Source organism: Rousettus aegyptiacus, unplaced genomic scaffold (genome assembly GCF_014176215.1).
Source record: "Rousettus aegyptiacus isolate mRouAeg1 unplaced genomic scaffold, mRouAeg1.p scaffold_m13_p_14, whole genome shotgun sequence".
Lineage (NCBI taxonomy): Eukaryota > Metazoa > Chordata > Mammalia > Chiroptera > Pteropodidae > Rousettus > Rousettus aegyptiacus.
In genome coordinates this window covers 17767262-17790834 of record NW_023416289.1, presented here as the reverse complement: position 1 = coordinate 17790834, position 23573 = coordinate 17767262, and the positions used below count along the sequence as shown (strand labels likewise).

At 37.8% G+C, this 23573-nt stretch overlaps 1 protein-coding gene across 3 annotated transcripts in view; it reads right to left on the bottom strand.

The window, feature by feature from the left end:
- CDH8 (cadherin 8) overlaps positions 1-23573 on the bottom strand; it is a 309903-nt gene that overhangs the window by 274446 nt on the left and 11884 nt on the right. For all 3 annotated transcript variants that reach the window (XM_016150682.2, XM_016150693.2, XM_036232112.1), the window contains exon 2: positions 19116-19566. In XM_016150682.2, the coding sequence (XP_016006168.1) occupies positions 19116-19367 (252 nt within the window). In that variant the 5' untranslated portion in view covers positions 19368-19566. The remainder of the gene's footprint in view (positions 1-19115; positions 19567-23573) is intronic.

Here is a 23573-nt window from a genome sequence, read left to right as displayed (position 1 = left end):
TGATCATACTTAATAATATGTTTCTCATCTTTGTTCAGTCCAAATTAACAGATGTATTAAAAAGAATGGTGGAGGAAAAAGTGTTTGCAGCCTCATGAGCTCTCCTCTCACCTGGCCAACTCAGTAGATGTAATCCATCCACGCTTGGTCCTCTCATCCCCTTACCCTCCAAAATGAATTCATGAAATCTTAGATGGCTTATACTGATCCTAAGCTTATGTGAAAGTTTCCTGTGTTCTTAAATCATGCTGAAAAGACAGTCCAGCCTGACGACTTTCAAGACATATGTCTCCTTTGCCCGGAGACAAGGAAAAATAAACCTAATCCATCCTTGCAGATAAATTCATCAAAACTCAAGGCCTGTGGAAATGTTTACTAGTGTGTTCTTTATTTCTTAGTTTTGAATATCTGAGCTAGAAGGGGCCTGACATATCATCCAACCCAATTCCCGGAAGCAGAGATAAAAATAACATTATCAGGCCTGAGGTTGAACTCAGATTGGAAGAATCATGGTTTCTAATTGAACCACACAGTTCTTCTCGGCCATAGAAGGGAGTGGCAAACCCTGAATATGGGGCACATTTTGCCTTTGTCAGCGAATGACTGCACATAAAGATTCTTGTCAACCTGTCCCAGGTGAAGCAAAGGCATGCTCTAGCATTTTCCCTTCTTAAAAGAGCATTTATACATTCCTGGGAGATATAAGAGAGCCCATTTAAGAATGCTTATCTACAATAGGTTTTACTTGGGGATATATGAAGTAATATAATATTAATATTTTCTAAAGCTGTAGCAGCTTTCATTCTAAAATCTGAAAATTTCCCACAAACGCAGACCTAGATAAGATGATCACCAAGAAGTAGGGGCATTTTTAACCTAAACCCATGGTATAGTTGCAATTTAATTTATAAAATAATTTTCAAAAGACAAATTGGATTATATAATGGCAATGAAGGTAGTTTATTAGATCCCATATGGGGTCTACAATGGTAACAATCCTGAAACGTTAGGTAGTTTAATCTCCACTTTGCTTTTTTCATATATGAAATTAATACTCTTCAAATATTTTATGACCATACAGTTTTCCTCTTTAAAATAAGCCTTCTCTGATTTGCTAGTCTGTTTGTTCTCTAGCTCTAGATTTTTCTAAAAAGAGTTCATAATACTAATGTTAAATTGACTCTCATTCCTTCATCAATCTAGAGTCTCCTAGAGATGACTTTATTCATTATCAAGGAGTCCCTCATTATTCCACAATCCTGCCTTAAAGTGCACTGTCTGGAGTAAAAATTAAGATCCTATTGTAATGAGAACATAATGCACATTTCTCTGAGGCTTTGCCTGTATTGTGCCATCAAATAATTTGTCAGATACTCATGTACCGGTTATTTATCTAGGCACTTAAAGACTGTATACTAACCATTATACTCTGTATATTTTCTCTTGCTCCTACTGTTTTTTTTCCTTCTAACAGAGAACAGTTTCCAATAATCGTGAACTTCCTTGAAGCAGAATGCCGATTAATAATTATAGAAAAAAATAATTGAGATACAAAATCACTAAGTAATACTAAAACCACTAGATGAAAGTCTGATGAGAGATAACATTTCACACAGTATCTCCTCACAAAGTATCAACATTGGGACAAATAAACATTACAAATCTTATGATAGGATGCACAGAAAACACAACTTCAATTCTACATGTTTTTTAGCCAAAAAAAAGCTTACTATGTATTTACATGGGAAAATCAGATGCCAAAATTGAAGAACATGCTGTAAAATAACTGGTCTGTACTCTTCAAAAATATAAGGTTTGAGAAAGATTTAAAAATTGCTCCAGATCAAAGGAAACTAAGAAGATATAACAACTGAACACAGTATGCCATCTTGACCTGAGCCAAGAACTATAAACCTCTATGGAGGGCATCAGTGGGACAGCCGATAACATTTTATATAGTTATAGATAGGATAAGAGAATCGTGTCAATGTCATATTTCTTGATTATGATAAGTATCCTGTGATCAGGAAATACACTGAAGTATTTTGAGGTAACACAGAAAATATCTCAAACTGGTTCCCAAATGATGTAGAATAGATAATATACATAGGTGGCTAGCAATTGTTAATACAAATGAATCAAAATGTAAGCAACTGGTGAATGTGAGGAGAACCCTGTATTAGTCTTCCGACTTTTCTGTAAAGTTGAAATTATATCATAATAAAACATGGCCTTCTGTGGCAAATAACTAAAGGTGTTCATCAAATTTCCATAAGGTGACATTTTCTTCATTTGACAGATGTGTAAACTGAGGTTCGAATAGATCAGGTTATTTACATAAGAACATCTGGCTAATTGGTAGCTGTAATAGTTAATTTGTGTCAACTTGACTGGGCTAAGAAACTCCCAAAGAGATAATAAAATGTTATTTCTGGGTGTGTCTGAGAAAACGTTTCTGGAAGCAATTAGCATTTGGATTAGTAGACTGAGTAAAGAAGATGACCCTCACTAATGCAGGGGGGCATCTTTCAATCCACTGAGGCTGGAACAGAACAAAAAGGTATAGAAAGTGTGAATCTGCTCACTGCTTAAGCTGGGATATCTATCTTCTCCTGCCCTTGGACATGAGTGCTCCTGGTTCTTGTGCCTTAGGACTCAAACAGGGACTTACACCATTGATTCCCTTGTTCTCAGGCCTTGAGGCTTGGACTGGAATTACATTGCTGGCTTTCTTGGGCCTCCAGCTTGTAGATGGCAGATCACCGGACTTCTGAGCCTTTATAATTACATGAGCCAATCCTTCTTTCTATGTGTCTCTATGTTTCTTATTGGTTCTATTTCTCTGAATAACCTTGACTCATACAATGGAAGAATCAGTATTTTAATTCGGGGCTATAAATCTAAGACTTTCTAACCTACCATGCTGTGTTCAGCCAGCTCCCTTGTACCTATACAAAGAGGAAGCTGATATGAGCTTCAATGGAGCCTTTTCTTGCTTCGTCTGAGCTGTGCCTAATCTCTTGGCTTGTAAATAAATGAATCATGCTCATCATCTGTTTGACATGGCTGAGAATGGTGAGATACGAAACCTTAGCTTATGTCAAAGGACATCTGGAATGATTAGTAGCATTGCCACACACGAAGAAGCTACCTGTCACCTGGAAAAGATATTAAAGTCTCTGCTTCCTCTTGTCACCCATCTGACCTTAGGAACAAAGCTGAGTTTCTGGTTATGAAGACTTTTTTTAGAACTAGATCTATCATTCTAATGATTCATGTGACAAATGATTTAATGCAACCAATAACCAAAGGGGGGGGAAATGTTCTGTTCTTAGAAATCAGGTGGAAGGTAAATATTATGTGAAAGATAAAAGACATGGGGGCGTGACAAAGCAGGTAAGTGAATGTGAGTCTGAAACACAACTCCACCACAATTTTGCTGGGTAATCCCATCTTTTGGAGACTAGTGCTATTAAGATGGAAGCAGAAACTTCTCAGAGTACAAGGGTATGGACATATCATGGAAGTTATAGGCTGGCTACTCCTCAGGCAGCATGATGAATGAAACAAAACTTTGGGACCATATAGATGATTGTCAAGAGATCTCGGTCTACGTTGGAAATTTACCTAACCTCTTGGAGTCTACCAGTTTCTCATTATGATTGCAATAATAACAACCAACTTTCAGATTTATTATAAGAGCGAAGTGAGATAATATGTATAAAGTGCCAGGCAGTGACTATGAGTTTAAAGAAACCTGGGAAAGGTAACATCTTTACATATAACTTTGCATATGTTTCCGATGTTCATATTGTGCTCACTGGGATATTGTAAGGACGTGAGTTAACTGTTCCTTCAGAAAAAAAATATTCACAATGAATCTCTTCCTTATCCTGGAAACGCATGGCTTAAGATAGCTCGTGCTACACTTTTTCAGGGTAGACTGGTTTTCAAAATGTGAGCAAAAGCTAGAAGAAATGAGAACATGCATTCATTTAGCACCCACTAGTGCTAGGAGGTTTTATAAATTCTAACAAAAAATTACGCACAGATATCTCAACTAACAAACATTTACCATGTACCCACAATGTGCCAGAGACTGAATAGAAAGAAGTCACAGCAGATGTCATGGTGCAGAGAAAAGAGAAAGCCTGTGGCTGAAATCTGAGTTGAACTTCCTTAGTGCTTAGTTTTTCACGTGGTTACTGAGAAAAGTTAACCTATTTTTTCACTAGTATTATTTGTAGACACAAATTCCATAGTGTCTCTAGTAGCAATGGTAGTAATTCCTGTAGTAACTGGGGCAACAGTTATTTGTTGATGAATAATAATTATTTTTATTATCATTATTATAGTTAACAATTGCGTAGCACTACTATGCGCTCTGCTAAGTGCTATCTATTTCCTACCCACTCATTTAACGTTCCAACAACTCTGGAGGGTTAAATGACTCTCTGCAGGTCACATAATGGTAACTGCTGCTCTCTGAGCCTAGGGAGGGATTTAGGAGCCCTTGACATAGGGAATGAATGAACACAGAAATTTTACATGCAGGAGAATTATATGTACAGTTTTGAAAATTAGAAAAATGACTCAGATGAAACAGAAAGTTAGACTCGAACACCACATTTGACTTCCTAAATGGAGAAAATAAACTCAGATAATTTCCTGCCCCCCCTAGTATATTTATTATGTTTAATAAATATACTTAGAGCTTATCAAATAACAACACATTCTGGATGGAAATTTCACTTCCTGTTGACTTGAGATTTCTGACTTAGGATAGAGAGAGAAATATCAACAGTCCAGAGGAAAACTGAAGCCTCGGAATTCAGTTAAATCCACGGTGACACGAGCATAATACTGTGTGTGTGTGTGTGTGTGTGTGTGTGTGTGTGTGTGTGTGTGTGTGTAGAAGTGCATGAACATCAACATGCTGTATTTCTTTTCAAAAAGTTACCCCATGGAGATAAATAGCCTGAGGTAAACACAAAAACTATACCTTCTGCTTTTGACTGCAGGCTCAACTTGTCAGTGATAATGATTTACATAGTGATCTGCTCTCTTCCTGCCTAGAAAGTTGTACTAGCTTCAAGCTATGTGCTCTGTTAAGAGTCAGGAAGAGAGAAATCCTTCCTATTTCAAGCTGGTTTATTGTTAATTCTATTCCAAGGGTGATGTGAAATCTGGGTAACGCAGGTGGACTGGTAGCAATGTTGTTGCTAAGAAGATATGTAGATATTGTTTTTAAAGAAATAGGTAAATTGATTTTAAAGAGTGAATACCACACCCCAGTGTTGCATATTTCTACCTTGATTCTTCACAGTAAATGTTTATGTCATCCAGAGTCCTTGCCTGTGTCTTAATAATCTCAGCAAAGGCCCTGGTACATAGTATGTCTTTAATAAATACTGCTGAATAAATATATCAATCTACTTTATCCAATAATTTGTCAACACTTCAGAATAACCAGTTAATCAATTGTATTGATTTTGAAAGTAAAAAGTAAATAAGTCTGTGGAAAGTCATTCTAGTTTCTAAATTCTGTGTGTGTGTGTGTGTGTGTGCGCGCGCACGCGCGCGCACGTTTGATAAATCAATATAATGTAAACACTTTACCTGGCAACTTCAACGTTTTTATGAGCAACTATACATCAGGAAAGTTTAAGGGCAAAATTTAATGGCAAATATATTGATGTTTGAGATCTGATTCAGCAATTTTCAGCTAGCTGAATTTTGGCAAATGAGACGACCTCATTAAATCTGTTTATGTCTACAAATTGAAATATATTAGCATGTGCCTCCTATGGATTTTGTGAGCATTAAATTAGATATGCCATGTGTTCATCGCAGTGCTAGCATAACTGTTCAAATGTTAGCCATTAGTTTTATTATTAACAGCAATCGGAGATTTCCTGTATTTCTCAAAAGAGGTCTACAGAACGGAAATTGTCATACCCGTGATACTGTCTAGTCTAGAGATGAACTTCTTGTAAAACACCTCATTTTCATAAAAACAAAAGTCAATACAAATCTTGGGTTAATGTAGAAGATAGCACAATTTATTTCACAAAACGAATTTAACCATCATTGTATCTAAAAAGAAATCTATCAAAAATGTTCATCGCAATAATTATCCATTAGTAGGAGAGTTAATAACTGAGTAGATATGGGTTTTGGTCATGCATGTGTGGAAGGAGTATAAAATACTTAAATAATTATTAATCTAAAGTTTTCCTTAATATTTATAATATGTACCAGTGAATTACTTTCTACTTCGATGAATACTTCAAATTAAAGATTTTTTTTTTACCTGTCAAAAACTTGAAGTTTAAGCCATTTCAAAATTTTCCACAAATGAAAATAGCTAGTGGATACCACTAACTTACTGCAACGTAATAGTTTTTATGAAGTATGTTTTAATAATGTTCCTTTTACCCAACCTCCTTACTAGGTGTTATAGATTTAATATTTCATTACAATTGATATTATCATGATGATGGCAATTCTGTATCCATATGCCAAGAACACTTTGCAATGCCTGGCGGTATTTTTTTTTTCAGGGAATCACATTTAGTCCTATACAACTCAAAGGAAAGTAGCCCATCTGACCAACATTTGCTATAAGGGTGGTCTACAGCTCGGCAGGACCCGTCACCAAAGGGAAAATCTGTGTTCAGCACATTAATACTTAGTCTTCAGGGGAGAGAGAACAAAGTCTCAACCCCTTACTTGAGTTAGAAAAGTTTTCCTTGTGCTGACACTTTTATAAAATCTAAAAGAAAAAGCCAGAACCTTGTGGAGTTTCAAAAGGATTCTGCATTTGCAAAGATTCGAAGGATTCGAAGTCTTTAATTCCAAAGAAGCCATCTTTTCTTCATTTACCTCAAACATTCTCTCAGGAGAGAGGAGTCTCCAACGCATACTTTGATTTCCCTGGCACATCTTAAGGAGCAGTTCCCAGGCCTGAGAATTTCCTCTGCAAACACAGTAAAGCTTCTCTGCCAGGTCACAGGATGAAACTGTCTCTTAGGGCTTGCAATGCCAAGTGACACAGAACTGCTGCACTGTTTCCCACCTAGACCCAAGCCCAGTGACTATCCCTATAGAAAGATTCAAGGAAAAAGGCCTGCCTCCAACTCTAATAAAGGAATTTTCCAACATTCTTGCATTTGGGGTTCCTTGGCCTTGACTGTGCATCACCCAGAATGTGGGGTGATAGGCTGTATTAAGGAACAGAGTCTTGGACAATGTGAAACAAGAGGTCACAATGTAGGCGGGCTCTTGAAAGCCTCATTCAATATCACCCTCTGGAAGGATGCCCATTTTAATACAAGCTCTCAGTCTGCACTTGTCATTGTTAGTAGGGAAATTGTGTAGTCCCTGGATTTGAGAGACCACAGAATCCACGTGATTGGATGGTCTACTTAACAGATCATTTCATCCAGGCCATTGTCTTGAGGTAGCATGTTGCAAGGTTAAGCAATCCATGTCTTAAAAGGCCTGTTCTGTAGTGTGACCTAGAACTAAGGCAGTAATGTCAATGTGCTTCTTATGAAAAGGAGTTATCACAGAGGGAAACTCTACTTTCGGCAATGCCAAGGGATTCACAGAGGACACGGGTTGGCAGTGTGCTCCTTAGAGAAAACACGGTGTCAGAAAGCCTGGTCTCCTGTATGGGTCTAATATCATCTCAGTTCTCCTGCTTAGCACCTTGCATTATTGAAATGAGCAAAAGAAAGGACATTTCCTTATATTCAATAAGGACATATTCATGGTCAAAGAGACGTAAGGAAGAGCCACGTAAAATGAGAGGGCAGAAAGAAGTACAAGTTCTCAAGTCAGCTCGTTCTGAACTCCAGTCCCTATTCCCCACTTTACTGGCCATTCTGGGACAGTGACTCAATCTCTCTGATTCTAAGTTTCAATGTCTGTTAAGGGGACATATGGGTGATGTTAATAGCCCTGTAACACAGTTCAAGTGAAGGCTAAATAAGGTCATAGGTGCTTAGGATGTGTTAGTTCCCTTAGTCCCACCTATACTAGTCTTCAGTTTCCACCTGCCTACTTTTTCTTAAGCCATATATATTCAAATATGTTTGTAAACTATAATAAAATAACTAAACAAACAAATAAATGAAATAACCTCAGCCTTCTCTGACCATTTTAGATTATTTGAAATTAATTGCACAAATTAAATTGTTTCTATATTAGAAATATAAATTCCAATAAAACATTTTTTCTACCAATATTTCAAAAGCCCATTCTGTAATTTTAGACAGTAGATGCGAATTCTCTAAGGGCTTCCCCATAACCCTTTCTCGCCTCCCCACCTCTTTAGTAAGTTAGTTCTATGGAACATCAGTATGAACTAGGTGATGATTTCATTTGAAGATTCATTACTAAAGTATTACACTCTACATCTGATTCAATGTAAAATAGACACGATTTAGTTTCTAGCACCAATTGCCAGAGAAGTACATAACTTTAAAAGCAAAAATGTGTCTAGAAAAATTTAGAAAGAGGGAAGATCATCATGTTTGTTGGTTCATTCAAATTGTTCTGACTTCATGCCTAGTCTTGCCAGCCACAGTTATTCAGCAAATGCCATGTGTCAGAATCAAATGCACTTCTTTGCAAAAAAAAAAAAAAAAAAAAAAAAGCAGACCTATGTGATCAGAAATGCCATAAAAGTATGCATAAGCCCATCTGTCCAGGGGCTAAAAAAACGTTAGTTTGGGCCTAGTGAAACTCTCTCAGTGGACTCCAAATCCACTCCATATGGCTTTCTGTTTGCTTTTCCTCTCTTCATTGTCACTCTCATTTTTTTCTCTCACTGTTTCTGCTCCTCTGTATCTTTTTAAATTCTGTGCTTCTATGAAGGTTTCTCACTTTCTATGTTTTCTGTGTCAAGGCTCCTTTCTTACATTGTATCATTTGTAACGCGACTTTCTCTCTGTAATTCAGGATTTTTGTCTTGTACTCTATTTGCTGCTCAGGCTCATTGTTTGTGTCTCTTTGACCCTATTTCATCACCTCTTTCTGTATTTGTGCATTTAAGGTGGGAGGCGAGGGTGGGTATGCCTCCATGTTTACTATTTGGTCTCTCAGCTTCTTTCTGTTTGTGACTTTCCCCCAAACTTGTGGGACATTGAAATGCATTCCCCAAGGTCTAGTTGGTATGTGGACCATAGTTTCAGCTATAGAAAATGCACACACAAACAAAGAGAAAACAAAAATTGAGATCTTTACAGTAGGAGTCTCATGACAGGAAAAGCAGAGAAGGCAAGAGAAACAGTGGCTGTGATCAATAGGGCCCGCCATTGCAAATGGCTAATGATTTCTGAAAACACCTCACAGGGCTGATTATAAATGTTCCTGCAAAAGCAGGGACATAATCAGAGGAAGAGTTCTGCCAAAACGCTGCTCTAAGAGAGAATAATAGGACACATACACACACGCACACACGCACAACAGTGAGACAAAAGGCAAACTGCAATGAGAAATTCATTTATACCTGTAGGTTCCCAGAAGCACATAAAAATAAATAAATAAAAGCAAAGAAAACTCCACTATAAATAACCCTGCCACATTCTAAATAAAGCCTTTGAGTGGCTAGAGAGTCGGACTGGCTTTGAGGAGTTACTGGGTTTAGTCATTTTTAATAGCCACGTTTGTTCCTTTGCCAAATTACTTTTCCTCAGAGAATCTACTAAAGGCATGAGGGGATTGTTCTCAGTGGTCAGAGTGCTCCAGCAGCAAAGGACATGACCATGACTATACAGAGGAAGGTCGCCAAGATACCAATTGGAAAAAAAGAGATGTAGACATCCATTTGGAAAAAGACTTGGGGCTGGTAGAGGCATTGGAAAAGTCACTACAGAGAGCTAAGTAAATTACAGATCCCCCTCTGGAGCCTCTGTGATATTATCCACCACACCTCAGTTTCCAAGTGTCCAGGGAATCGTTACTAAATTATTCAGCATTAACACAATTAGTTCAAGAAACTGGAGTGTACAAGCTTTTTATCTTCTTTTAGTTCCTGCCTGTGAGCGCAGGATTTGCTTTTTCATTCCATTCAACATTCCCACTCTTCTTTCTGCTGTCCTGGTGATTCTCAGTTTAAGAGGAACTCACAAAATTGCCCAGTCATGGGCAAAGCCTCTCGTGAGCTAACTTAATGCAACCACTCAGAGTAGTTCAGAATTCTGCTTAACTCAGAAAAAAACTAGAATCGTTTCATTCTAGTTGCCTAGCCAATGAGAATTTATTTCAATTCAAAGTGTCAATTTTCTTATCTGCAAAATGGAGATAACATCCATAAATATGTCTAAAGCACATAGCAATGTGCCAGAAGTGTTCAATAAAAGTATTTTTTTCTTCTACATCATTTTTCTCTTATTTTATCATCATAATCATTTTAAATATATACTTTAAAATGAGAAAGCAAAAGCAACAATTAGCCTCCATGTTTGCCCCTTATCTTTGGAGAATAATTCACAAATCACTTTGTACACGGTACTGGCCCTGCCAAGGCCCAGATTCTGGGATTTTCATCTCCACAGAAAGAAAACAAAACAGTCACCACATGCATAAGCCTCAAGGACATTTTTGTTCTCTCTAGTGGTTTATAGCCACCTGTCTCTGACTAGCAAAGCATGTAAAGATGCATGTAAAGAAACAGGTGTAGTGGTTTTGCAATTAGATAGACATCTTTAAACATCTGTTCAAATCCCACTAAACTTCTAAATTCTAGTCATGAGGCCGTACCTTGATTTACTCCAATACGTCTTACTTTTCTCATCTGCATGTTGGGGTGGTAGGACAGCTCGCTGGGCAACTCCCACATGTACTTCAAAGGAGATGATGTGCTGCCATGGTTACAGAAACAAGCTATGGGATCACCATGCCCAGGTTTGACTCCTGGCTCCACCTACCATTCTTTCTTTGTCCTACCTGTAATCGCTAATGCATATATCATTTCGCTTCAGTGACTCTCTACCAATCTGGCAATGGGGATAATGCTACCTTCATCAGAGGACTGCTGTGAGAATTGAATGGGCAAACTTTACAAATGGTTTATTATACAGTAAACACTTAATAGATGTTATCGGTTTATTTTGGTTACTTCAAGCCTCCCCCATCCCCCTTCAGTCTACCGTTCCTGGACAATGTCCTCAATTTCATGATCTTCGCCATATATTCTATTCACAGCAATAAAGATCTATGCAACACAGCTGGGGTTTTTTAGGATTAGGGAGAAACAGAAACATGCATCTAGTGTTTTATTCCATGCTGTTGCCCCAATATTCTTCAGCCCTCTGATCGTGCTCATTTGGATTCTGCTATTGTCTCCTGCGGAAGCCCAGTGACATTTGATACTCTGCAGATTTCAGAGCACATCTGCTGTGCTGTGGTAAATACATGCAGAAAAAAAAGGAGTTTGTGGATCTGAGCAGGGAACAGTTCCTGTTAACTAATCGAGCTTGGGGGTCCACAGGCTGTTGCCTCCACTATCACTGGTAATAGGAAGAAGTCTCATCTGCAAATTGATGTTGCAGCTGGGGTGTCCTGTACCAACCAACCATATGGGATTCAAATGAAATAAGCAGAGGAATCTACCCAAAACTTTCCCTAGGGCTCTTCCAAATATCCACCCCCGTGACCCTTTTCTTTAATTGAGTGGTATTCAAAATTCACTCAGCCTGGATACAGAGAACAAAAAGCCCGATTCAAGCTATACTGCAGTTTGCTGATGATGGATTGATTCTTTAAAACATGTTTTTATTTTAACACTTTAATATGCATGGGTGTTACCCAGAGATACTGTTAAAAATGCAGATTCTGATTCAGTAAAGCAAGGTATATTGGTGGTGAATGGAATAATGCATTTCTAACTCGCTGCCAGGTGATGCTGCTGCTGGTGCTGATGCTGCTGCTGGGCTGTAGACCCTCACACTGAGTAATAAGAACACGGTGTACTCTCTTTCTCGTCCCAGATATAACATCTATATGTCCTGAAATGTGAGCTGAGGAAGCCACTGCTGGTGAGAAAACATGCTACATCTTAACTGACTATTCAGATCTGTGATTGTTGACAAGACTATCTTTATTGTATTTTAAAATCTTTAAAGACTTAGCTAGAAACAAGAGGACACACAACCAAATTATGCCAAAGTATGTGTGAGTGCATGTATGTGTGTGTCGGAGGAGGGGGGAGTAAAATTAAGTTAACTATAATGAAAATATGTATAGATGAAAAATCCTGAAATGTTAAAGAAACCACTGTTTAAAACACATGCACAGTCAGGCTGAACGAAACCTTGTGAATGCTGTGAAACTTTTGTCTTTCTCCAATCGTATAATTTCATGAATAACTTTTCTAGGTTATTCTTATAGAAAGGTTACAACCAACGAGCAGGCTGACAATATTACTTAAAGATTCCAAAGATAGTTTCTCATTTCAAGGCCAAAAATAAAATCTCCATTTCTGGTTACTATGTGATCTGTCCCATGGTAATAAAAGTTGTTGAAAGTGCTTTTAACAGTACACCAAGGCTGTGGCTGTTCTTTCTCTCTTTATAGTTTTGAAAAAATGATTAAATCTTTCTAAAACTTTATTAAGTTTTAGGCTGTCCTCCCAACTGTATAATACAGGTATAGTTTTAAAAAATAAAGATTGTAATGTGAGTTTTACATTAAATGATGGTCTCCAATAATTTGCTATGAATTGGCGACATTAATTTTAAGAAATTTGAACAATGTAACATTGTTATTTTTCTCTCATTTTATTATGTTTTACACTGTACTACTAGCATATCCTAGAAATAAAATGTAAAAAAAAAAAGAAATAAAAAGACTGGATAATCTAACTACATATGTTAGGGGAAAAAAGTTTTGATATAAGGATACATTTCCTTATAGGTTTTTCTTTATTGATTTATGGTACAGTTATTACTATGAATCAATATCAGGAATTAAATCTTTATTTTGTTTTTAGTATGGTTATATGAATAACACTTATTCATTAGATATAATCATACTTTTGGGTTTTTTTATGATCTTATGTTATTTTCAGTTGGGGAAATCTTTATCTCAAAAAATAGTTGGTGGTGATTATATATATAATTAGGATTCTCCTTATATTAATTTTTAAAATCAAGAGTATTGGCATCGTGTGGGGGAGGGAGTAATTGAAAAAACAGCAAAATGATGAATACAGATGATCGGGATGATGAGTACATAGGAGTTCATTATTTTCGTAAATTTTGAACATATATATTTTTTCATGTGTACATATGTATCTTCATAGATATGTGCCAGGTACTCTTTTCATAGCATACTTGCATTTTAAAATTTTATCCTATAAACATTTTATATCTTGCTTCTGACATTTATTTATTCAGTTACAATCATGTTCCCATGTTATAAACCTTAATAATTTTTAGTGAATCGTACTATTCTGCTATGTGAATATGAAATGAAATCCTTCCCACTTGTACCATATTTGTCTGCCCAATTCTTCCCTATGAGCTTTGGCTTCAAATTTGTGATAGGAATTCAATTTTCTATTTTCTTTTGTTTTCTTACTGATTACTTTATTGCCATTTACTCATAAAACACAGTTACATAATCACCCATAAACAGATGACTACTATCATTTTGCTTTAAGCTGGAAAAATAGCTGCCTCAATGGGATGGCCCGAGGAGAACTGACAGAAAAATGCAAGACTCTTGTTGTAGGAACTCTGCATGAATTTATTTTTCAGGGCATCTACAGAAATAAGCAAATTCTCTGCACCCTTCCCTGATCCCTTGGTAAGGAATGAGATGAAGAGAGTGAGAATCTGGGGCTACAAAAACACCCTCTTAGAAGATGACTTGGAATGTACTCATGCACAGACTCAGCTAATAGACTGCATACACACGTGTGTGTGTGTGTGTGTGTGTGTGTGTGTGTGTGTGTGTGTGTGTTTAGAGTTTCTGCTGACTTACAAGACTAATATTATTCCAATTATTTATATCAGCATCAAAGGTTTCCAACAGCTTTGGGATGCCTGCTGTTTTTAAGTCGGGACATCGGGCAAGAGGCAGACAAAACTCGTTGTTTGGCCAGATTGAGACATGCGATGCTGACTTGCATTCCTGCCAAATTATTGGTGCACAAGGCTCTGTCTGAGTAGGCAGAAGCTTCACGGTACCGACAGTGAATTGTTCTCTCAAGGCCGAAGATACAATTTGGCTGTGGCTGCATAGCCCAGTGCTCTTAACATGCAAACGACCAGCAAAAATAATGGTATGTCAAGTATAATTTTCTTACCAGCCACTGACACCATAAACTGTAACACAGTATAATTATTTGGCATCTCGTGTCCTTCATACTAAGCACCCCCCAAATGATTTCCAAGTTACAGGGAAGAGGGAAGGTTAGAAGGTCAAATTTAAAGAGAGAAAATGAGTCAGTGCCTTGGAGGGAGAGAATTATAAATAGATGTGGCATCTCCAGTGAGAGAGTTATATCCAAATAAGGAACTGCTCAGAAGCCCAGGTAGGAGGGAAGAAGGGAGGAGAGCGAGCAGGGGAGCTTATGTAAGAGAGTAGATTTATGATAGATCTCTGACCACCTGGACAACACATCAATTTTTCCCAAAATAAAGCAATGCAAGAAACTAGGATCATGGAAATACAGAAAAAGAGCTAAAGGTACTTGGGCCAAAAATCAACAATTGTTTCCCAATTGTTTATATTGCCTCTTTTCCCTATTATATAGGGATTTGTGTCATAAATAGAATTCTATCATTCACCACACAATTACAAGTGTATATTTTGTGCTGTAAGCATGAGCGTAAGTTTGCAGATGGATTGGAAGATAATGGTCTCACTACCCTGCAACGGCCCATGCCACTGGTAAGGGGGACAGCCTCCACAAAGGGGATCCCGTAGCCTCTGTTTAATAAGTTAACTGTTTAATAAGTTAACTTATCCACTATCACTAACTCAAAGAAAAGATTTTTAAAATCAATATACAGAAACAATGTTTAAACTACTCAGGTGGTCTATAAAACAACAAGACAAAAGAGAGAACATGAAAGCAACACATTGGTCTCTTGATTGAAAAACGCCATTTGTATTAAATCTGGTTGAGCTTATATTACTTTTGTAAATTTGTCTGTTAGTTAGGTGAATTATTCATTCATTTATTCATGCAAAATATTTACTGAGCACTTCTTATATGCAGGTCCTGGGGATATATAGTGAAGAACAAAGAAGATAAAAATCCTTTCTTTATAGAATTTGAATTGAAGATAAATTGTAAACATGATAAAGTATGTGAGCCGATGATCATCAGGAAGACAAAAAAGATAAACCATAGTCAAAGGATATGAAATATTGGAGACGGGACAGTTACTTTTTAGACAAAATGAGACAGTCTTATTCTCTACACATAAGACTTTTAGCTTCATTTTAATTTAACTGGCTCATGCTGCTTCTGACCCAGGGGACCCTCAGAAGTACCACCCTACCCCTGTGATGTTGCATAAGCTCATCCAGCCAGGGCGCCTAACTTCCCACTCCTTCCTATCACACCAGACTAAGTGACAGTTACCTCTTCAACACACTCCTGGACATCACCTTCACCCCAAGTAACCCAGGCTAATTGAAAGAGCCTGGGCTCCCAGAGTCTTATGCTCACCTAGTAATCTAATTGCCAGTTTGTCCATCACTCCAACTAAACACACACACACACACACACACACACACACACACACACACACAATTGTATAATTAATACAATCATGACTATAACTTATGTGTAGGAACTACACATACATTTTATTTTCTCTTACACAATCTTATTTATTTGATTCAGGTACCCTTTGAAGAGTTTTAATAACTTTCCCAGGGTTAACACCCAGAAAACGGCAAAGCCAGCGTTCAGATCTCTGGAGAGTGCATCTCTAAGACGCTGTTCTTTCTCTGCATCCAGCCACCTACTAATATAGTAAACACAGACAATATATGATGGGAGGGGATCTATGAAGCTCTGAGGAGTCACTCACTCAACAATTGGCTCTGCCCCTGGGCTCAGACTCCATCTGCCAGGCCCAGGGCCCCCACCATGGGGACTCACAGAAGGACGTTTTAAAGAGCAGGTATGACTAGAAGTAACTGATGCTTCTCAGCCAGTTCTTGGGGTAAAGCTCAGTGATGAAGTGGTTTAGAGTCAGATGTGGAAGAGTGTACACAGAGATAACACATCGTAAAGCACCGGTGGCCACCCCGATACAGATCATCCCCACTCGGCCTGCCTCGTAATCAGAAGCGGTCACCTGAAATGCATTTTTGGCTTCACTACAATGTGGGATTCTTAAAGGCTAAACTGTAATGATTCAGGGGCCATTCTCTTTAAGGGGAAATATGTATGATTGGAAATATTTGCAGAAAAGTTCTTCAGAAAATAAGTTTAGCTCTGATTTGGCAATCGTTTGAGAATTGGCCAGGGTAGGGAGCAGGGAAAGAGATAATTCATAAAAATAGTCATCAAGACTCAGGAGCATTTTGGCCATTCCAAAGTCCTCAGGTTCATTAGCAACATTTATGTCACGCAAAGAAGTGCATCTTTCTTGATTATTACTAAGTCACAATAGATGCTGAATGCATTTGCCTCTATCTCTATTACTTCATTTAAAGAATGGGAGTGAAATTAGTCATCAGATTCTGTGAGTCCAAAAAAAGCCCAATTTAATTACTTTTTCTCTTTGGATAAAAATAGCATAGCATGTTTATGTATTTATATTATACAAGATACCGTCAGCCGGATATTCTACCGTAAAGAGTTAACTAACAAAAACAGGGAGAAAATATTCGTCAATTACATATGTAGGCATGTATATCCAGAAGTATAAAGTGGTATGAAGTGACTTGCTTTAATTCTGAGTAAAGAAGTTCAGAACATCCTGAGACTCGGCATTCTACATTCAATCACTCTTAAGTGCAAGCTTAAACACGTGGTGGCTAGTTACTAAAATGTAATTGGTTATGACGGGTAAAATTATGGCCTTGGGGATCTCCAACTCGATTGAAACTCAGATCATTTACTATCTCTATGATCTTGGTTTGCTTTATTAATCCAACTAAGACTCATTTTCTGCATTTACAGAATAAAAGAGATAATGCCAGTCAAGAAGCTCATATTCAAAACCCACTGGGCCAGATGGGTTTTGGAATTTCAAAGTTTTCACATTTAGAAATATGAAGGCATACAAGCTGTATAGGAAGTACACCCTCAGCAAGCTCTGGGGCAGCCCCCTGTAATCAAACACATTACAAATTCTGCTGGGAAGTATATAAACAGTAATGGGATACACTGACTATAAATAGTCTCAAGTCAGTTCTGCTACCTGATTCTGTATAAAGCATACAAAAAATCTTTTAGAGATTTTTATATTTTAGATTCATAGAAAAAATGTATACACTTATATACATATACACATACACATATGCATAGACAGAGAGAGAAGGAACTATCATTAGAAGCAAATAAGATTATGCCCACAAAATGCCTTTACAACAGTACTTAACTCTATTGTAACAAACACTCAATATCAGCCAGAATGTGACTTCTGTGAAGACCAGAATCATTGTTTTGCTCATGATATGCCCCCTACATGCCTAAAAGAGTGTTGGACACATACAAAGGGCTCAATAAATATTCTTTGAATGATTCATAACTCCTCAACTAGATTTCTTTTGTTCAAGTAGAAATACATAAAATGAGAAAACCAAGTCCTTGGGAAGGCTCAATTTGCTTTGCAAGGTAGAAGCAGGAAAGCAATAAAAAAAATTCCCAGTAAAATGCAGAGTTAACTGGTCTCTTCCTTCCTTCCTTCCTTCCTTCCTTTCTTAGGTGAGGAAACCCTTGGTTAACCTCACAAATTGCAAGGACCTTGTCAGCTTACAATCTTATTTTTTATTTTTTATTTTTTACACTTACAGCACCTGGTCTTCCTAGCTGTTCTCCCATCCAAGTAATAACCAGGCCCGACCCTGCTTAGCTTCTGAAATCAGACAGAATCGGGCCTGTTCAGGGTAGTACGGCAATAGACCAGAGTTAACTCAAGTCTTAAAGAACAATGTTTAATTCTGTCCCTGTTTATTTTTTTCTTTTAAATCACTGCATTTGTGAAATAAATAATATTGACATGATTCACTTCTGAATCTGATTTATCAGGAAAATCAGCCAGGCCAGGCTCATAATTGGAACTCTACCTATGATGATGGTATGTGTCAAAATTAACAGGAGCTTACGAACAGTTCTGAAGACTAGCCCACATTGGGACTTTGGAAAACAGGCGGCACTTATCTACACTAGGAACATTTGTCTGCCTTTCCAACAATAAAACAAATGTAAATCCAGTTTAAGACCTGTACGCGCACGCACACACGCACACACCACTATGTTAAACTTTGATTCTATACATTTGATTCCATCTGACAATGAATGTACCAGTTGCCGATTGCCAAGTTCATTGAATTAAAGTATGAACCACTGTTAAATTATCCATGCTAAGAATTTTCCTTTCTTCGCCATGGGTCAATGATCAAAACAACAGACAAACTTAAAAAAAAAGAAGAAGAAAAAGAGGAAGGAAATCGAAAAGGAGAGAAATATCTACCTAAAATTGGAGAAATACAGCTTCAAAATAAGAAACCAAATAACGTTTTAGGAATCAGAGTGGTATATATTTAAACTGAGAAAAAATGCATACCTCTTCTAAGTGCTGTAAGCTTAGAGAAAAGGTTTGGCATACAGATTTCTTATCTGAGATGAGAAAGACAACCACATTTGTGCATGCATACACAGGTATTATTGTGTCTCTGATAAGGGTGGAAGGTGTGGGGAGACGAGCTGTCCGCAGAAGAGCAGTCTGTCTACATTTAAAGCTGTTCCCAAGAGATTATTCATATTCCTAATGAAACCGATAGGTAAACTTAGTAACCATCTGGCCAAAAGTCCTCACAGCTAAGTGTGGCAGCAACTGTGACAAGTCTGAAGTCAAGATCCAAAGACAATGAACAGATCCTGAAATTAGGATCTTAAAAACAAAGCTTACCCGCCCAACAAGAATCGGTTCAGGTCCAGAAAACTCTTCCAGGACAAACATTTGGTTCCAAACCCAGCCTCTTTTGGAGCGGTTCAAAATTCGCTGTTCTTCGCTCAGCCTGCTTAGTTCCAAACGGGATCCATTCATTAAAACTTGAGACTGATTCATGGGAGCCATGTAAATGCAAGAGGGAAGAGTAATCCATAATATTATTAATGGAGTCCAGAGATCCAAGAGCATTTCCGCTAGCCGTTCTGGCATGGTCCCACCAGTTAAGCAAATCACCACGAAAATGAGACAATTACTTTTTTTGCCTCCGGTCTGCAGTCATCCAATTCATCATGCAGGGCCCAGCATTTACTTACAGATCTGCCACGTGTTTGTAGCACAGGGAACAGACATCATCTAAACAGTTTTTCTAAGACCAAGATCCAGTGGCTTTTCTTTTCATTGAAATAGCCTACGGAAAAAAAAAAAGAAGAAGAAGAAAAAGATAAAAGTCCACTGAAACAGGTTTTGAAACCAAAACACTGCTTTTCAAAATTAGACAGATGAACAAACATAGGCATTAGCTAAAACTCTTGAGTTAAGAAAGTGGATCTGAGGAATGGGTAACAAGTAGGCTAATAGGTCCTTTTATTTATTTTTTAGCTTTATTTAAATTTTAGTGTTAATATTGTATCTATGCGATTTATCAAAAACTGCTTTTAGTACAGTAATAGAAATTCTCTTTTCCCTTTCCCTTTCCTTCCTTCTTGCTCCCCATCCCCCATTCTCTTTTCTGACAGTTTTTTTGTTTGTAATGCAAGTTGGAGTGTAAACTAATGCAGCCTTCTTGTATTCTTGTAAAGATTGCAAATCTCTGTTTTTTTTTTCTTTTTCCTTCCTTTCTTTCTCTCATTCTCTCTTTTTTTCTGTCTTTCTTTCTTTACCAGTTAAAAGATGGGTTCTAGTTCACTTTATGCTGAACTATGTGAAGAAACTAGCTAGCCTTTAATGTGAATTTTTTTTTTAAATTTATGAATGAGAATGGGAAGGGACATTTCACCAATTTTTGCAGTCTTAGCTGCCACAACCCTTGAGAAGAGATTATCCAGTCCAGAGTGCAGAATGCAATTCTCCATCAGGATGTTAATAATGAGTGAATAAAATGAGAATACTCCCAGACAGAAATTCCGTGATGCCCAGCCTGTGGGCTGTAATCAGGACCGTGTCAGGCTTCTCACCCTAAACATACAGTTGAACAGGAGATTTAAATTATGAAAAGCTCCTTTGGGAATGAAAAATGGTAAAAATACAATTTTCAATTAAGAGATTCAGAAATGGATGGGCAAAAAAAAAAAAAGAAGAAGAAGAAGAAAAAAATCTCCATTACCTGAGGTGTCAAATACATTTTTTTGCTTACCTTCAGCTTGGCAAGCTGTGTTTTTTCCTTCTCAAAAAAAAATTTTATTTCTAAAGAAATAATGTTCACTGCAGATCCCAGAGAGAAGCCTTGCTGAATTAAATTAAATGGGAAAATAATTCCTCAGGACACCGCTGGGAACAGTTTGTCTCAGGGAACTCATAATGGGACGAAGACCCTTTCACCTCTAGGTGCAGGCTTCAAATTTAAAAGAAAATTCAAAAGGTCTCAATAAGAAATCCCAAAATATTAATATCCTTCTGAATTGCCAGTCCACTTGTTTACTTAGCATTTATGATACGTCTATCATGCGCCATGCACTGTTTTAGACATGGGGTGGGGGACAGTGCTGACGAAGTGTCACGGTATGCTGCAGAGTGTCCATTGCGGCAGCAGAAAAACCTGGGTTTGACTCCCAGCTCACCTGCTCTCCCTGTCATGATGGACTAGCTACTGAAGTTCTCTGAGCTCCAGTTTTACCTTCTGCGAAATGACAATGATGAGAATTCCCACTTTCCGGGCAGTGAGGCGATTTGGAAGCAAGACACACTCAAAGCAACCAAAACATGGGAAGCACTCACTAAACTATGAGGGGGGTGTTGACATGGCCTCTGACCTCAAGAGGCTTTGGTAAAAAAGTTCAACAAACAAGTGAAAAGTTAAGCCTTGTCACTTCTGCAGTAGGAGTAGGCAAGGTACGAGAGTGACGCAAAGACAGTCAAACGTCTTCCCTGAGGTGGTATGTGGGAGGGTAACACTGCTGAGAAAAGGGATGGACCGTATCATACCAAAGGTGAGGCTCATTCTAGCCATGGAGCCTCAGCCCAAACACTGCTCAGGGAAAAAAGGTTTACTCTGCATAGATATACCCTGCTCCATGATAGGTTGTATCTGAACGCTCCAACACCCATGTATGCCATTCTCCAATGGCCTGGTGAAAGTTTCCTCTAGCGTCAGCCTGCCTGGGGTTTGAATTCTAGTTAAAGAACTACAATACCAATTGTACGACTGGGAGCCAGTCAACAACAGCAACTATAATAATAACTATACCTAGGCAGGTTTATTTTGAATATTAAGAGATAATCTTGCTAAAGCATTTCAGAAAGGCTGGAATGTACGCTTATTTTTAAATTGTGCTAAATACTCTGCAAGTATACTCTGGCATCTGCTGTGTTGTTAATGATTCTGGGATAGGGACATTCGATCTCAATTTAAACTCATAATAGTCGCTTCTTTAAAGGAAACTATCAAGTGGCACTCAGGGTAACATGTGACATGATTGGTGCCCTGCCTGAACTTGTCAAAATCAGGTAAAAAGTAATAACAGATCCTGAAATAATTTTATATGATGACATAGTTTCAGTAGTTAAAATGAATGGATTAATAGAGAAATATATGCAGAACTCAAAACAGTATCCATTGACACAATATCTCACATTTAGATAAAGGTCACTATGCCTTACTCTATTCTGTTCAAAACTGGGGCACAGAATAACTAAATGACTTGCCCTAATAATAAGCAAACAATTATCTGAATCTAGGTAATCTAACTCTTTCTTCCAACAGCCCCTACTCTCATTACATAAATATTTGATGAGCATATACTGTATATCTGGCACTGGGAACAGAAAGACAAACAGGCCAGAGCTCTTATCTTCAGGTAGTGAAGAGTCTAAAGGGTAAAGATTAGGAAATATATACTTACAATATTTAGTGAAACATAGTCTGAGAAGAGGTAGGGGAATACAGTGATGGGTATGGCACTCATCTTGGCAGCTTAAAAAATGCTTCCTAGAGGAAGTGTCGTCTAAATGTTGAGAAGGGTTGTAGTCACAGTCACTACATGCCAAATAGGATGCCTTCTTCTCTGCCAGCTCTTTGTGAAAAGAAGAGCATGCTTGATTTCCCCAAAGCTTTAGGGGATAAAAATACATGCCCTCCCATGGAGAGGGCATGGGAGAGAGATGAGTGCTCTTCCAATCTAAATCCTCATTTTTTCAGAGAAAGAGGGAGTGATGAGTGACTTAGCCAATGTCCCACAGTTAGTGGCAGAGCTCTGGCAGAACTCCAGGGAGAAATTGGCCTAACTCCGTGGAAACCCTCTTCTGTACTGGCCATTCCCATCACTTCCTCCCCGCAAAGCTTCCAGCACCTGAAACACTCAGATGTCCCTCCTCAGATTCTGGCACATTCTTGAATCATTTGCACTATAACTCTATATTTTACAGAAGCAGCTTCAGTTCTAAACCTATTTATTTAAAAATGGAAAGCCAGTATTATTTAACCACAGAAAGATTAAAGTGAATACTTAGAAAATGTTTGGGCATTATTAAATCATCAAGAAGAACTATACACACTCCTATACACACACACACTACACATATGGACATGGTAAGTCATTAAGGAAGATGATACACAGATACATATATATAAACATTACGTGTATGTATTCATATCTGCTCTTCAAAATAACCCTGTGATGTAAGTATTGTTGTTACTTTATTAGAATTCCCATTTTAGAGGTAAGCGAACTGAAGCACAGAGAGATTGGTTATGTTAAACGGTGTTTTATTTTCACTTAACTAGACACTGTCAAAGCCTGAGGTCATCTCTCTTTTTGTTAAAAAGGAAGACCAGCAACAGTTAGAGGCAAGGTTGCACTGTTAAATATTTAACAAGTAGCCATGAAAAAGGGAAACAAAATGCTTGATTTCTGATTTCCATGATATAAATATTTCCACCATGACCAATTTTAAGCTTAACACGACCATTAACCCACTCTAGGGGAGTTCCTGAAAATTTAACACACAGCTCTGATAAGCCTGGTAAGATTTACTTCCAGGACACCGCTGTGGTGGAGTGAAGTCCTCAAACTGTAATATATGTCTATACAAGTCACCTGTAAATCTTTCCAAAATGCAGATTCTGATCCAGTAAATCTGGAGAGGGCCCGTGATCCTGCATTTCTAATTATCTTTCCTGCGATATAGATGCTACTGAATTGAGGGCCACAGTTTGAGAAGCCAGGAGTTCCAGAGAATAAGACCAGCTCCCAGCTCAGA